This window comes from Populus alba, chromosome 11 (assembly GCF_005239225.2).
Source record: "Populus alba chromosome 11, ASM523922v2, whole genome shotgun sequence".
NCBI lineage: Eukaryota > Viridiplantae > Streptophyta > Magnoliopsida > Malpighiales > Salicaceae > Populus > Populus alba.
Window position 1 is genome coordinate 10033167 of NC_133294.1, and position 18053 is coordinate 10051219.

At 33.7% G+C, this 18053-nt stretch overlaps 3 protein-coding genes across 3 annotated transcripts; all 3 read right to left on the minus strand.

Moving 5' to 3' along the window:
- Positions 1–1089: 1089 nt before the first annotated feature.
- On the minus strand, positions 1090–2901 carry LOC118058344 (cytochrome P450 89A2). The gene has a single exon (XM_035071058.2). The coding sequence runs from the start codon at positions 2848–2850 to the stop codon at positions 1312–1314; it is 1539 nt and encodes a 512-aa protein (XP_034926949.1). The 5' UTR covers positions 2851–2901; the 3' UTR covers positions 1090–1311.
- A 3297-nt stretch (positions 2902–6198) lies between these two features.
- On the minus strand, positions 6199–7847 carry LOC118058346 (fasciclin-like arabinogalactan protein 21). The gene has a single exon (XM_035071060.2). The coding sequence runs from the start codon at positions 7845–7847 to the stop codon at positions 6531–6533; it is 1317 nt and encodes a 438-aa protein (XP_034926951.1). The 3' UTR covers positions 6199–6530.
- A 3694-nt stretch (positions 7848–11541) lies between these two features.
- On the minus strand, positions 11542–13830 carry LOC118058350 (L-ascorbate oxidase). The gene is made up of 4 exons (XM_035071063.2): positions 13367–13830; positions 13061–13273; positions 12770–12955; positions 11542–12673 (listed from the first exon to the last, which is right to left on the minus strand). The coding sequence occupies exons 1-4, from the start codon at positions 13757–13759 to the stop codon at positions 11717–11719; spliced, it is 1749 nt and encodes a 582-aa protein (XP_034926954.1). The 5' UTR covers positions 13760–13830; the 3' UTR covers positions 11542–11716.
- Positions 13831–18053: the final 4223 nt, after the last annotated feature.

The window sequence follows — 18053 nt, forward strand, 5'->3', positions numbered from 1 at the left end:
AACAGTAGAAAGGGAAGAGGATTCCTCGTTTTGATACTGCAGATATGGATTCGACACAAACATGAAAATAACTCCTTTTAACACAAACCCAACCAAAACCCTAGAATTAGCATAAAAAATTCAATAATCCATTTTTTAACACTTCACAACGCTTTGTCATCCATTTTCAAAGTCAAGGTTTGAGTTTTTTTTTCCTCGAATAAATAACCTGCTATATGCTGTTTTGAGGAAGTGAGGAATTTCATCACCCAGTACAAACAACCATGTTCAAACATGAATTCGTGCAAGAAATTGATTCGAGTAGTGATTTTGTCGTCGTTTGATCATTCGGGAGAAACCACAAGTTCTTTATTGTTTGTCAATTAAATAGAAAGGGGGAGAGATGATATGTCATTTGGTGTCATTGATTGTTATAATATATATATTTGGGGTCTCGTGCTTACTTTGTAGAGATGATGAAAGCTAATGAATAAATAACGAAGCTTTTATTAAATATGCTATTATAAAGTCATATTCTATTTGTAATCAAAATCAAGTTATACTAGTGTTCTTTTTTTTATTCAACAAGAGGCCAATATATGGAACTTGCCACAGGGTAGGGACGACTGTCATCCAATTCTTAAATCCACATCTCTGTTCTTTTTGGATGGCATCTTTTCAAACCCTCACTGTCACGGGTTCAGTTTTTCGCACAGATCTTCAACCTGTGCTTTTGTTGGCGTGACAGCGTTTCTGAACTCTAACACTCACTTAGTATGATCCGAATCAAGTTACACAAGTCTTTTTAAGAAATTCAACAAGAGGCCATTTTATGGACCTTGCGGCAGGTTAGGGATGACCCTCTTCCAATTCTTAGATCCCCATCTTTGTTTTTTCATGGATGTAATCTCTTAATTCCTTATCTAATATGATCCCTCGGTTTTGAATTCAATATATTCTAGAGAAATCTTATTGGAAGTTAGATGTCTTCTGTTTTTTCCCCTTTTTTCTTGGGAAAAAGACGCTTAAAAGCCCCCCAAAAAAACCCGCAGCAACCCGGCCCGAATAAACATGCATCCAGACACACAGCAAGCATAACACGAACAAAAAAGCATTAAGGTAATTAATTAATTAATAGGATAGAGACACTATTGGTCAAATAAAACTTAAACAATAGGAAGATCATCCCTCAACGGAGGGGCATTTGACTTGGAGCCATGCTTAGCAATTCCTTATCTCTAGGGAAGTTACATGCAATATTATTGTCCAAGCAAATAAAATCAACCTTAACGTTTTTATCAAAAAGATGGAGAAAGAAATCAAGCTGATAATTTACTTCAACCTTGGGCATATTTGGGCCTGCAATGGATTCTTCATCACTACCGTGAATTCCTCCTTCTCAGACAGATCAACATCATCTCCATCCACAGCCTTCCACTCAAATTTCCAAATCAAATTAGCTACAAAATACTCCAAATGAAGCATAGCTAAACCATAACCAGGACAGATTCTCCTCCCAGCCCCAAACGGCATCATCTTGATCTCTCTACTTCCTGTTATATCAAACGTTTCCCCTCCTCCATTAAGAAACCTTTCGGGCTTGAATGCCATAGGATCTTCCCACACCTTTGGATCCCGTCCCATTTCAGCCACCATGAAATTTATAGTTCCTTCTTTTGGTATCACATATTGATCCAACACTACATCTTCAGTCACCGCATGTGGCAACACAAAATGGCCGGGCGGGTGCCTCCTCAGCCCTTCTAGAATTACTGCTTTTAGATATGGCATCTTTTGCAATTCATCTTCTTCTATATTCTCCTCCCCATCTCGTACAACCCCTTTAATCTCCATGAATAGCTTCTCTTGAATCTGTGGGCACTTAACCAGATTTGCCATGATCCATTGCAGTGCTGTTGAAGTAGTATCTGTTCCTCCGTTAAGAAACTCCGAGCACAAACTGACCATTTCCCCTTCCTCGAGCTTTCTTTTCTCTTCCGGAAGTTCCAAAGACAATAAGGTGTCAACATAGGACAGAACATACTCATCTTCATGCCCCTTCTTGTTCTCTTTACCTCTTCTTATCCTCTCTTCCTTTGCCTTCTTTCTCGCTCTTATCAATGGAATCAAAACATCTTCTTGCCATTTTCGGAGGCGAAACAACTCATTCCAACGCTTGCGCAACACAATCTTCGTCACTCTTGGCCAGAAATTGAGTATATTGAACTTACCGAAATTCACAAGCACATGTCGCAGTACTTCCTCGATCCTTTCTATCTGGCTTTCATCAAGCTTGTCACCAAAACACATCAGTACTAACAGGCAAAACATGGCATATTGAAAATGCTCCATCACACGAACAGGACGACCGGATTTCGCTTCGGACTCGAAGCGATTCTGGAGGATTTGCAGCACCCAGTTGCGTGCATGAGAGTATGATTTCACGCGCGAAGGGTGGAGGATTTCGGCCATGAGGTTACGCCGCAGGAGTCGCCAAGTTGGGCCATAAGAGGAAGAACTGATATTAAGCTGATTACCAGTTGTAATCTTGGCAGTAGCAAGAGCTGGTGGACGGTCCGCGTAAACTGCACCATTATGTATCAAAGCCCTATGAGCAAGGGCGCGATCCGCAATGAAGATAACAGGGCGAGTGCCAATACGGAGGGTAACCATTGGGCCAAACTTGGCATGCAGGGACCGGAGGATGGGCTCCAGGTTGTGGAAGGACAAGCGGAGCCATAGTAAGTTGCCGATGATAGGAAATGTTACAGGACCTGGAGGGAGTTTCTTGGCTGTTAGGAAATTGTTGAAGATAAATTTCAAGAAGAGAGAGATGGAGATGGAGACAAGGATAAGGCACCAAGTTTCCATGCTGAAAATGAAAGAGATAAGTCTCAGCTTGTTAGCGGTGAATAAGCGTCTATATAAGGCGAAACGCCCCTTTGTTAGAGGATGCTGAAGTCAGTCGAGTTTTTTTTTTTTTAAAAAAAAAAAAAAAATGGATACAATTTTTATTTAATTAGTGAATTGCGTTGAAACTTGGTTAGCGTTGAAAGAGTCCCTAACGGTGACACGCCTCTGGATGATTTTCAAATTAAATATAGAAGATGTCATTTTAGGTTTTTTTTCTAATTATTTTTTAAATATTTTTTTTAATAAATTTAAGAATTATATTTAATTTAAATTTTATTTATTATGTAAGTTTAGCTACTACTTAACATTCAAAGTTTATCAAATCATAGAAATCTCAATGGTTTAAATAGAAATTTTAGAATTTATGAAACCTAATTTTTATTTATTTTTGCTATAAGCCGGTCATGATAAAAGCTTTCAACTGTACTGAATTAATGACTTTCGTGTTGATATGGTCATGCCCTTTATTTTTTATATTGCCTTATCTTTGGAGGTTAAAATTCAGTTTTTTTTATATAATTATTATTTTTAAAAAAAGGTTTAATATGTTGATGTTAAAAATAAATTTTAAAAAATAAAAAATATATTATTTTAATATATTTATAAAAAAAATTGTGATGTTTTATTAAAAGATTGGAAAATACAATAACCAATGGTTGATAAATATAAATAAGAAAAAAAAGAAAAAATCTAGGCTTATAGGTGAGGTGTCCTTTCGACAACGTGCCAAAAAAATATTTTAAAAAATAACTATTACTATATAAAAAAAAAAAGAGTAAAATCATCCTTTGCAAACCTGCATTCCACTTGATCTCCTCACCCCTTCCCCCTCCCCTCTAGTTCAAGATGCAGATTTGCAAGTGATAATTTTACACAAGTGGTGGAAGCATGATGTGTTTTAGAGTATTTAAGACTAATAAAGATTAATGTTTAAAGTTTTTTTAGAAATATATTTAAAAAATTATTTTTTAAAAGTTATTATTGGTATCAAAACAATTTAAAAATATTAAAATAAATAAATTTTAACAAAAAGAGAAAGAGAAAAAGAAAAAGAAAGACGTTAAACATCAATATCAAACAGTCAGTAACTAGTTGGTGGCTGGTCCCGCGTAAGAACTCGATATGCTTAATAGGGCATGGAATCTTTGAAGTTTCAGATTTCAACACTGATTATTTCCTTCCTGAGACAGCATAAGACGTCCCAATCTCCTGTGGTAACTTTTAGAATAGTTTACTTGTTCTTAATTAGCAACATATAATCGTGTTTGTCTTTTGTCATTAAGGAAAAGAAGATTATAAAATCAAAAGTTAACATCACTTGACAATTAGATTTTGACACGAACGTGCTGTTCACGACAAGCAATTTAATTTCTTAATTGGAAATTAAAGAGTAAAAATGGAGTCCAATTTACAGCACAAGGCATTTCAGAGATCATTTAATTTCTTAGGAATTCGACCTTCATGGATCAAGGGTGTGCTTGGAGCGAGGTATAAATTGTGTTTTTAAAAAATTTAAAAATTTTATTTTTTTATTTAAAATAATTATTTTTATATTTTTAGATTTATTTTGAATGTATTAATATCAAAAATAATTTTTAAAAATTAAAAATAATATTTTAATATATTTTTAAATAAAAAAATATCTTAAATTATTATTATTATCATAATCTCAAATAACAATAGCTTATAACTTTGAAAGTCATATGAATTTATATACATATAAAATTATGATGATTTGACTACTAATTTTTTCCCCTTGGTTTCAAAAGGTACGTGCATGCTGAGCATTTCGTCTTTTATTTTACATGTGAAAATGAAGATTCGGTACGTATATCGAAGTATTCTAATAAAAATTATATGAGAAATAATTAAAATATATTTTGTTGACTTGAAGGTATTTTTTTTCTTTTTTGTAAATGTTAATGTGAAAATAACAAAATAGTTGATACGATGACATTTATCGATGGAGAAAATGAGATTTTGTAATTCAAGATAAATTATAACAATTCACCCATGATGTTATTTATATTTTTTTTCAAGTGAAATTATGATGCTATTTATTTTTTTATTAACGTATATGTTCGGAGGCTAACTTGCGCACATCTCGACTAATTCTTCAGGTTCTGAAGTTAACAACAATGTAGACCTCTAGTGGCCCTAAAAATATTCAAACTTGTGATAAATGAGAAACAAAATCAAAACCTGACCGGACTTATAATGTATTTTTTAAAAGTACTTGTGGAATTGCTACTGTCGAAAGCGGATGATGGTGCTTAATGAATCATATGGCTAGTATAAGTTGGAAATCTATTTAATTAATATAATTTAAATAAATTATTAGTAGGAAATTAATCTCAAAGAAGTCTTGGTTTTTCTACTTAAAGAACTATTAGTTTTATATATTTAATCATTGATATATGATAGCTAATCAAAGTTTAATAATTAATTTTTATTAATTTTTTGACATTTTAGTTTTTAAAATTCTTTGGAAAAAAAAGGGTGAAATAAGAGTTTCTAACCTTAATTTTTCATATTTGTTCAAGCTTTTTATCGTTTTACTTTTAGTGTTTTCATTATCTTTTATACTTTGGTTTTTTCTTACAAATTTAAAGCTTAAATTCATATTTTATTAAGAGATATTTGAATTATTTTATTTTGGTTCAAAGGTTTTGTTTTGAAGTGCTAAGATGGTGTTTTTGAAATCTTAAAAGATATATTACAAATATCTTAGTTACACAAGAGAGGAGCAATAAAATCTTAAGGATAAATAATTTATTATTTACAACAATAAAATTTAAAATTAAAATTAAAATTATTATCCAGATTGATTGATGTTGCACCTTGATATGCGAAATTTGCTTGTTCTTGTTGAGAGACTTTGATCTCATGATGGAAAACAGAGCTCTATGATTTCTGTATTAACCCCCCCTCTTTTTTTATTGAACAAACTTAATTGGCTATATATAGCCTTACAGTAATAACAGAAAACTAAGAATATATCACGTAAGTATCATGAATAACCTTTTCTACCCTTCTAAACACCGTAAGAACGACTTTGAATTGCATTACTTATGATCACATCTATCTCTGCAAAGACTTTTATTTACATGCTCCCAAAATTACTACTACACGTATGCCACCATGCTGGACATAAAATAAAAAAAAAAATAGAAAAAAAAAAAAAAGTTCTCATAACCGATCTTGTTCTCTCTCTAGAAGTCTTTTCCTCAATTTTCATTATATGTACATAGATTAAGCACAAAATGGAACCATAGTTAACAGCCACGACAAGATGAATAAATCTACAAAGACAATTAGCAGGCAATTGAGCCAAGCACGAAAATAGATTGAGATTCATCGGCGACTACTAGATAACAGGCCCATAAAGAAGGGTGGACATACTCATACAGTAGGCCCGAACAAGTCCTCTTTCGTAGCAACGCTCACCAAATTTCATAATACTACTCGTGAGACTGTCTCGCCTGCCACTGTCCATTTAACTACAACGCATAGCTAAGAGAACACAAACAAACAAACAGATCTTTCAGCTAAAAAACAGACACTGACTGACTATTGACAAACAGGGAGCAACAAAAACTACCAATCCAAATAGGACACGTCACCATCATAACAAACATCTACAGGCCATGGTGATCTTCATCACCCCGCACCACCACAGATGGCTTGACCTGAGCTGGCATAGGAGGCACCATCCCACAGCTACCGTCCTCAAAAACCGCAGAACAAGCACCAGCTTCCGCTGCCACTATATTCTGTCCTTCACCACCAATGCCCATCATCTCATCAAAAGCAGCAGCAGAAGTGGGATGAATCCTTGGGAAAGGCAAGTAAACAGCATGAACAACTATCTTCAAGTTCCTCATCACATCAGGCACCTTAACTCTCACATAGTTGATCCTCATCGGCACCGCGGTATTGAATCCACCAGCAGAAGTAACCACCAAAGCCTGACCTCTCTCCAGCGTAGGCAAAGTAGCCCCCACAGGAAGCCTCTCTAAATCAGCAGTGCTCAAGTAATGATTAGGCACAATATGGAACCTCACGCTGCTAATATACGAATGCGATCCAGAGAAGATCGACACATCATCGAGAGCAAACACAGTCATATTAACCAGATTTGCTAGCTCAGGGTACTTCACCCTCATTGCAAGAGAGAGAATCGTGAATCCATTACTACGCAACCTAAGCATTGCATCACGTAACATCAGACGCATTATAGCAGGCTGCACCAGAGTGCCGATACCCTGTTGATGAGTAGTTGAGGTCACGTGAGGAGTCACGCCCTCTTGAAACGGAAAAGAAAGAGAGGTCAATCTCTCAAAATCGCAAGAGAATGGAGAGAGTGGTGCAATATAGCCTTGGATGCCATGAATGATTAAGACACCGTTGTTGAAGAGATCAGGATGCGTGATCTCTACGCCTCCTATGAAGACCTTGACGGTGGAAGGAGTGGCGGAGTCGTTTTTTAGTGAAGTGGAAGTGACGGTTATACAACGGCCAGGACTTAGCGTTTCGATTTTGGTACCGAAAGCGAGTTTACGGAGGTAATCGATGGAGAAGAGACCGGGTACGATGTGTTCGTGGAGGAGGTCAGGCATAGAGCAAGAGAAGCAGGTACGGAGAGAGGAATCGGAAGGAGCGAAAAGAGTGGAAGGACCTGACCAGGCCGTGGTGGTGGAATCAGCGGGGAGAGATGGAACCGCCATGGCGAGTTGAGTGAATCCTAGGTGAGAGAGGATTGGCGCGAGGAGATTTGTGTGTGAGGAGAACGAATGGTCGTGGAAGTGATCGGAGGTGGAGATTTGTGGTTGTGCTGATAGCGGAGAGAGATTTGAGCTGAAAGTGGTGGTTTCTGCGCCGTCAATGGCAGTGGAGGAGATGATTATGGAGAGCGAGAGAATTAGGAGAATAGAGAGTTTCGGAGAAGACTCCATTTTGACGACAGAGGGAGAGCGATGAATAGTGGATGTAAAGGAGTGTGAGAAGGTAGGGGATGTTTATATTGGGAATCTAGAAACGGTTATGGTAGCGCGTGACGGGAGCGTGGCGATGGGGATTGGGAGAGGGCGAGCGAATGAGTGTTGCGTGGAGTTGCTTGTTAGTTAGAGAGAATGTTTGGGTATGGTTAGGTTTGGCGGGAAAGTTGAAAATGGGGATCTCGTCCTGGCGTTGATCAAGCTTTCTTGCATGATCAATTTCATCACAGGCTATAAGCTGCTGGTGTTAGTATCTATGTCAATCTGGCATAATGCCTCTTTTTTGTTTTTTTCACTTGCAATCATTGAATAATGATTAAGGTATATTTATTTTTGTATTTTAAAATTATATTTTTTAATAAAAAAATTATGTTAGTGTTTTTTTTATCGTTTGCATGTGTTGCTATAATGATTTTTAAAAAATTAAAATAAATATTATTTTGATTTATTTTTAAGTAAAAAATACTTTTAAAAAATAATTGTTATAACATTTTCAAACATCCCCTAATGTTATGTATTTTTTTTTTTTACTTGAGCTATTCAACTAAAAAACTCCAAAACCTACAAGTCCGTACAATTATAAATTACAGTTAAAAAAAACCTATTTCTAAAAAGAAAATCATTGTGGATTTTCTTTTTAGAAATTATTTTGATCTGATTGTTGTGAGACTCTAAGAAATAAATAAAAAAATGTCTATTTGATTGATATTCAATTTTTCAAACACAAATTCAGTTTTGCTGCTTGAAGAAATTTTAAAATATAGGGACCAAGTTTGATATTATGTCTGAAACAAAGAGTTTATTGAATGTTTATCACATGTTTTTTTATATATATTTTTTACCTTCAAGATTTTTTCACTTTTCAATTTGGTTTCTTTAACTCATAACTTTTACCTTTTACTTTGTGATCTAAAACTTTATTTTATTTACATTTCAGTCTTTGAATTTGAAAAATAAAAAAGAAAAAGTTATCATTTAACCATATTCTGATTATAAAATAAATTGATTTTGGTATAAACATGTTTTATTTGACGAGAGGACTTCTATTGAAGTTTTTTTTTTACCAATAAATCCGTTAAGTCAATCAGATCATATTAATTTAACCCCATATAATTTTATTTAAAACTTGAGTCAAATAAAAAAACTGGGTTGTGAGGTCTCTAGATTAACTTATTGGCCAATTTAATAACATTACCAAAGATTTTTTCATGATAATGCATTGACATTGTTTTTTTTTTTTTTATATATATACACACCAATATTTAAATTATCAAAATGTTATGTTTTTACATGTCAGACTGTCTTTTAGAAATTTTATAAGATTTTATCTAAAAATAAATATTATAGTGAAAACATCTAAAAAAAATGAGCATGCTAATTAGATAAAAGGATTCTAATTAGTAATATAATATTTTTATTTTAAATCATGCAATTTTTGAGTATGTATTTTGATTGCTTTTGATTTTTAATAAATAAACGACGGTTAGGAAAAGTTTAGATTTTTAATAAACTAGAAAAAAAAAAAAAAAAAAAAACCTAATAGAAAGAGCAGGAGAGAACACTATCGGCAGGGAGAGCCACAAACCGATTCCTAAGAATTCAAATTATTTGGCCATTTCTAAGTTTAAAATAAGTTTTTGTAGCTTCAAATTATCTTTTTTTTTATTATTATTTATATGGATGTCTAAATTAATTTGTGTGTATATTAACTAATTTCATGAGTTTTGAAGTTAATAACCATATAAGGATACAATAATTATTATATTAATAATTATAGAGCTCGAATTTAAAATTATATATAAAAAATTAATTTTAAATTTTTATTATTAATCAGCTGTTGCTTCAAATTATCTTGCTACAGGCACGTGTGGTTCTGGATAATTTTTCTGATCATTGAGGGAAGAGGTGATCATTCCATCGACTTCAAAAAAAAAAAAAAAAAAAGGAAAAACTAAAATTAATCTGTATTACACGTCAGTGTTAAATACTTCCCCATCATTCATTGAACTGCTATACAATGACTTTATTCTCATGCTAACAAAGACAACCATGTACTACTATCTGCCACAGTGACATCAAATCCAAAACCATGTTTCTGCATTAATAAGTTCGACAACTGCTTCTTTTTTCTTTTCTTTTTTTTTAACATAGATAAATTTCTATATTAATTTGGGTGTATTTTAATTAATTTTATAGGTTTAGTTTGTATATATCTCAATTAATTTTATATGTTTTAAAATTAATAATTATGTAAATTTTTAATGATTTTAAAATTTATAAAATTTAAACTAATAAATTATAAAAACTAAATCTAGAATCTGATCAATTATTCTATACTTTTTATAATTACAATTTCATTTTAATTATTAGTAACTCACCCAAAACAAAAAGTCATTTGTTTTTAACTTTAAGACATGATCTTTCTTTTAAAAATTCCAATCTTTCCTCTAAAAAATAAAAAACATATAATATCAAAAAATTAATGATTTGTTTATAAAAAGATGATCTGCCATGTATAAAAAAAAAACATGTAACAGACAACAACGTAATAAAAGGTCTAGAAGTTAGGGGGCTTAGTGATTACTAGCTACTTACAAGGCTTTAGCTTGGTTAAGCCCATGCTTGTTATTTTCTTCTGAAATGGAGCTCGTAGCCGATTCATCTGGGCCATCAAGAGTTCTTATGAGAAATTCTTCTCCTCAGGCCTTATTTTGGACTCAGATCCTTAGCATATTATGCCTTATTAACGAAGATTGTCCTTAATTGGGGCTGACAACCTTAAAAGAATTAAAAGTGTGTTTGATATTGCGGTAATTATTATAATTATGCTTTGAAAAAAATTATTTTGTAAAAAGTATTTTTAGTTGAGATTAGTTTAAAAAAATTGGTGTTTGGTTCAAAATGTGGTTGAAATTGAGATTGAAAAAAAAGTAGTTTAATGTGTTTGGTTAATAATGATTTTAAAATTAAGGTTATAAAATAATTTTAAAAAATATATATTAATATTGATGATTTTTAATTTAAATATTGTAGGTTTAACTATTGCTATTACATCATAAAATAAATCATACTTTATATAAAATATTTTTTTATTATTCCATTAAACTATCTACAATTCCATCACGTCTGAAATACATCCGACAATTTTCTTGGTTTCTTTAACACGTAAGAACATAACTTGTAAAATATAATCAGGAATAAATTAGAATTGTGATTAAATTCTGCAAATACTACGTCATCAAGTGAATAAAACACAATTAAAAAATAATTTTTTTTTACTTTACTAGGTCGGACCTAGTTCAATGCGTTTTGCGTGTTGGACCTGACCCAGTCCGGCTAGAATAGTGGACACTTGCCTTCACTATATTGTTCAGTAAACAGTGTAGCATGAATGCATTCCTAGCTGCGCAAGAAAGCAGCAATTTGCTGCTTTTCATTTCCCTACATCATGCATGCAATTTATTGGGGGACCCATACACAATAAACAACTTTCTTTTCTTAACCAGATATTTGGTCAGTGTGTTTTTTAAGAAACGTAAATTCTAACGAGCAGCCAAACATGCTCTAATTAAGTTATAAATCTAATAATTATAAAAGGTCGATAGAAGAGTCAAGCACATCTCAATACTGAAGGGAACAAATAAGGGGAAAAGAAGAAGAAAATGGTGTCTATTTTATTGCAACACAAAAATTGTGTAAATCTTTCTTCTGCTGGAGTCACAGAAAAAGAAAATAAAACCAAGCCATTCTCCACGGCAGGATTTATCCAGTAAATTTCCTGAAGCCTCCAAAAGAATTGTAGTACAATAGTTTTCCTCCTGAACTATTTATGGCTCGCGGAAGTGTTTGGTTTCACCACAGCCCATGATAGATGACGGCAATTTTCCTACTCTCTCTATACCTTCTTCAAATGTCACTCTCATGCCCATAAGGAAATGTGACTCGATGTGGCAATGGAATGCCCAAACTCCAGGGTTATCAGCTTTAAATCTTAAAGCTGTCCATCCATAAGGATGAACTGGTACCGTGTTCTTCATAATCGGATCGACCAAATTGTACTTCTTTGGATCATTAATTCGATCGAACTTGCCCCTTCCATAGCCTAGGACCCAAAAGTCATGTCCATGAAGATGCCATGGATGTGTCTCACTAACTTCGGCTACCATAGAGTTTGCATTTTGCAAAATAATATCCACTGTTGAGTCGAACTGAAGCCTATAGATGGCATCACTAGTAGTGCCATTGTTGTCTTCTTGGTCAATAGAAATGTTATAATTGGCAAAATCATATCCTTCAGGAGGTGGGGTTTGGCTAAAGGTGTGAAGCAAATTCTCCTTGAGTGCAATCAGGTAAGGTGTATGAGGTAAATTGAAAGAGACATCATTGACTGACCAACGTCGAGTACCATTTACCTCATTTTGCGTGTTCAACAATACTATGACCCTGTCAGATGTGGCCGGAGGGGAATGTATGTGGCCTTTGCGAGCCTTAATGGCGAGACTTTGATTAAACCGAGAATCAACATCGTTCCAAAGAGGCCCAGGTGGAGAAAGCGTTGGAGGAGATCTCCGGGGATGGTTTGGATAGTAGTTGAAAATGGCTAAGCCTGGCGGAGTTGTGGAATTTCTGCTCACAACATTTGTAGTAGCCCAATAATTTCTTGAAGGGTCTTTGTCAGTTTTCACTAGGACTGAATATGTCTCGCCAGAGTATATGAATAAATTCTTTACCACAAATGGCTCAACATAGTGACCATCAGCTTCAACAACAGTCATGTTGTGACCCTGCAAAGGAATTATAGAAATGTTGAGCAATGGCTACTTTTATTATTTCCCTGTAATAAGCTGTAGAACATAAACCGGCAGGGACATGGAAAATACCTCTATCTGGAAACTAAGAGCTGATAAAGCAGTCAAACTACTAATCCTTAGCCGATATGTTTTTCCAGGGACTACAGTCATGGAATAAAGAGAGCATTCGGGATTTGTATTATTGCAAACATCAGCTTTCAGGGGTGAATTGGCAGTGGAGCAGTTCAACCTTCCCTTTCCCTGTATCAAAAGTGACTGCAATTTTTGTTGCAAGTAACAAGCTTAGTCACACGAAAGTGATGATCAAGACCATAAAGAACAGTAAGGATATCAAACAAGGCATTTAAGATAATTAAGTACCTGAGGCTCCCCAACCCACTGGAAATCAGTTGAGGACAATCCAGCAGCTTGTTCATATGTGCTTTTGTGATACCAATCATTGAGGATGATGCTTCGATCATAATCATACGCAAAGGGTTCGGATTGTCCATCGGGAAGCGCTACGCGAATCGAACCATATAGCCCAGCTTCTCTTTGCATTCCATAATGGGCATGGTACAGATATGTACCAGGCTGCATGGAGGAAACAAGAGGTTTTTATTATATGTGTAAAGCTGACATTAACAGAAGTCTAGCTATTATAAGTGCTAAGACTAGAGAACTCACCCTGTCAACAACAAACTTGTATACGAAAGTGTCTCCAGGCAAAACTGGACACTGAGTCACTCCTTCAGTTCCATCAAACCAAGGTGTTCCAATCTGACGAATTCCATGCCAATGAATGGCTGTGTTCTCAGTTAACAAATTGTTCTTGACCTCAACAATAACTGTATCATTCTGCTGTGCAAAAATTGTGGGTCCAGGAGTTCTTCCATTAATTGTAATGACCAGCTTCTTATAGCAATCAGGGGATCTGTACTCGTACTTGATCTCCCATTTGTAATGACGAATTCTAGCCTCAGCAATTGGTATGTTTATCAAAGAAATAATGAAGAGGCAGAAAGCCAACAATTTCATCATGGCAATGCATTTGGATGGTGGAAGATGATAATCTCTCATGCTTTTTCAAATTGTGTTCCTGTGGCAAGTCACCCCTATCTATATGAAATGAATATGTAATGGTCTCACTTTGGATCTCTGAGGCGCCCTTTTATAGTGCTGGCTGTACAAGGGCCTTTTCTTTTTGTAAGAATTAGTTTGAAAAGTCGAGTCAAAATATATCACGAACTGTTACAGGTCCTGATCCGTAGATGAATTTCACAAGGACCTGGTGAAAAAAACGCGTAAAATCAAGAATGCCATCCATTGAAGTATCTTTCATGGAGGGAAAATACAAGTTTATCAAGGGGTTCAATTAAAACCATAAAGGTGCAGATATATTCTAGTTTTAAGAACTTTATAGCTCAAAGGTTCATTTCATGGGCATCACAGGAAATTAAAACTCGATTCGTAGTTGCACGTGTTCTCCATGTTTAATTTTAGACAGTTCGAATTCTAAGGAAACCCATAAAAAAAATATATCAGTTGAGAAGAAATGATCTGCTTAAGACTCGTCAAAAAAGGATTAGTCTCCACATACAAACATCAGCATCAAGATACTCACGATTAAGAAATTACCGAGCCTTTTGTTATGAAAGAAACAGGTAAGATTTTCTTTTTATTAAGGTTTCAATATCTTATGATCATCATTACACCCTCATAATGTATTGTAATTATGGAATAAAAAGTGGGAAAAGGAACTAAGCAATAGGACAGACAACTTGGCGTGGATAAATCGATGTCACTAACTCGCAAAGGTAAATTCTTAGTAACGAAATTGTCATAGTTGGCAGCTTACCCAGTGTTTCCGTTTTGGAATTCTTCTGATTGACAGGCAAGCTATTTCTTAATTGTTGACTGTATAAACAAGGACCTTTCCCTTTATCTATGGTTTTTTCAAACTTCAAACATGGAAATTTATTGCCTATATCAACACGCAATTTCTATGTGAATGAAATAAGCTCCAGGACCTGACCGTACCATGTAAGAGCGCAGAAGAAACACCAAGCTAGAAGCATGCTGCAGTTTCCAGGAAAAAAAAAGAGAGTTGAAAACACGAAAAGTTGACCAAGATTAAATGATTTCCAAGACTTGGTCAGCTTCGACAGATGATTGCTTGCTATAGTTCTTGAAGTGTTATAAAAGTAGTGAATTTGAATTGTCAATTATTTCCATCGATCTCAGGCTCTCGTGTTGTTCATACGGGGTGTCCGCTCAGGTATGATGAATATGAATAAACCGGAAATTATAATTTTTTTTTTTAAAGTTGTTTGATGTATGTTTTGGACAATATAAAAATACATATTTATTTTGTACAAGACTATTTTAGAGGAGAATTTTTTGTTCCATTAAAATACATTAAAATAGGTGGAGCAAGCTTGTCTAATACCTTACACAAGTATTGTTATTTATGAAAGGATAATACTCTTTATATAAAATACATCACTATATAAATCTGGCTATCTTGTCTCTCTATAAGAGAAGATCTATATGTATTCACAGGCCTTTTGCTTTTGTCTTACGCGCATTTCCGATGGTGACTCCTTTGTCCTTGTCTTTGGAGGAGAAGTAAGAGACGGATTAAGTTTTTTGTTATCTTTGGACAATATAAAAATACATATTTATTTTGTACAAGACTATTTATTTTTAAAAATTATTTTTAATATATTCAAACACTGAGGAAATATCTCTGCAGTTACTGTCTTATTCTTGTCAGTAAAATTTGAATTCAATATTCAAAGATGCTGGAAGCATGACCAAAATACTGATGCTAACGGAAACGTTGATTCTTCTGCATGGGGGAATTATCCTTGCAACTTCTCTTGATCTGTCTCATTCACTATGATAATTACAACGCAAGAGAGTATACGAGTTCGCCGAAAGTTACATGGCGAAGGCGGACTGGCGGCTGTTTCAATTTGCAACACGACTCTCCGGTCCCTAAACTCTTGAGATGATAACAATTTAGTCCTTGTAGGAAAAGAAATTTGACTAAATCCTACGAGTTTCAATGATTTTATGACACCCTTTTGACTAGTCATTTCGAGTTTTATATGGAATAAACTGTTAAATCTCAAATTATTTCTGATATGCACCGTGAAAATCAGAGCAATTGCTTACGTGGCATTACTGAGTAATAAAGAAATTAAGTTACAATAATGGAAAGAATTACAATAAGTTTATATGAATTATGGATGACAATATACTCTGTTTTTATGTCACATGACTATAGCAAAACTTGATTATTCTTATTTATTTATTTATTAAGATCCAACCACACAATAAGGGGTATTTTCTAGATAACCAAAGAATCTTTACTTAAATGAAGTAGCCATCGACCATACAATCATTAAAATATATTATCAATAATATTTTTATTAGCTCCAAATATCTTGTACTCAAGACTAGTCCAAATATCAAAACCATACAACTCATTGGAAATGTCATATGTTTTCCTAAGTATACATACATAGAATAATAGATAAACAGTGCCCCTGTGCGTATGCAATCCACGTTGTAGGAATTAGGATAGAATTTGATTAATAATGATGCATCAGAATTCAATACGCTAGGAAACTCGAGTTTTCAAGCTACTTGTTTGTGTAGCTTAGCTCGTTGTACATGCAATTCTCCAAGTAGAAGAAAAATCCACAGAGAGGAATCCTGCTGTGGACACCATTGTAGAAGAGCTAGATAGGTCCATTACAATTTCAACTTGGTGAAACAGAGTTGCTATGCTGCGATGACAAATCTTGCAAGTGCTCTCGTTGTGTTGCAATAGAAAAAATCTCACAGCTAAAATGATTCCACACCTGAACTTACCAATTTCAGCAACAGCGTTGCAGTGAGAGCTCCGATTTTCGAATGCTGTTCAAGGCATTCATGTCGTGTCAACGGTATTTCCGTTGTCTCCATGTAATAATCAGGAGGGATGGCGACAAAGCTGCTCATCCCATCAGAGGAGTAGCTTCGGTTGCTTGAAGTTACTGGACAAATTACGCTCATTAAGTATTTGCTTGCGCTTTTTGTTGGGAATTCAGACAGGTAATATTCTTATCATTATTTATTGAAGGCTTAATATATTAGTATATAATATTTAACATGGCTTAATAAATTATTTATATCTACAAGAAAGATCTATATTATTAGAGATAAAAAAATAATACAATACAAATAAATAAATAAATAAAAAAGATTATATTTATCCCAACTCAACTCCCAACAGTGTTGTCATTGCAGCTCTACTCTTTTTCTCTCTTCTCACACATTCATACTCTTTTTTTTTTTTCTCATTTTACTCTCTAAATGATGTTTTTATTTATAGGCTTTAATGACAATATCTCTTGCTTCTTTGTCAACAATGATAGCTGCAAACTTTAACATTTGGGATGGGTTGCTGTATTTATCAATGAAAGATGTCATTTGGGATGACATCACCAAGCTTTAAAGACAACACCTCTTGCTTCTTTGTCAATAATGATGGCTGTAAACTTTGATTTTTGGAATGAATTGTTGTATTTGTCAATGAAAGATATCATTTATTAATAGTTGCTACATATTTATGGCAACAATCCTAAAACTCTTTATCCAAAATTAATGAATTTTGTGGATAAATTGTACATCAACTAACTTTAATATTCCTTTTTTAAAGAGAACTTAAGTTTGAATCTCCTTTTTCGTTGAGGAAAAAAAACTCCAAAAGTTTATTGGATTTATAAACTAAAACTCAATATAATTGAGATACTCAAAAACAAAGGAATAATTACGATACAGGTATGGAAACGTTACATAAATTATTTTTTTACTTTCATACGGTTCACAATTTTACAAATGAATTTACCTACAAACTTTAATTCACTAGCCTAATTAAGTCAACCCATTTTTACTTTCACAAGTCAAGTTTAGCTTATGCTTGGTCCTTTTATAAAAAGCTTATAAAAATAGTTTTGCATAAACTTATCATACCTCAATAAATTTTTATTATCGCGCCCCAAGTATGACCAAATTTATTGTACCCATGAATTCAAAAATAATATCTGAATCTAGTGCCATCAATTATATAGATTTGTATATAAAATCTTAAAGAATTTATTTCTCAATAAATATACTTAATTAAACAAGTATAAACTTCACTAACACTATCAGGTGTATTAAAATCTCTTATACCCTACAATATCTCTATCATTTTACTAGATAAAATGAGTGAAATACAACTTACAATACAACTAAAAATATTATAAAAATAGAATTACACTTCAGCTCTTCCTCTCCACAAATTGACAAGACTTAAAAAATATAAATACACTATGAATCC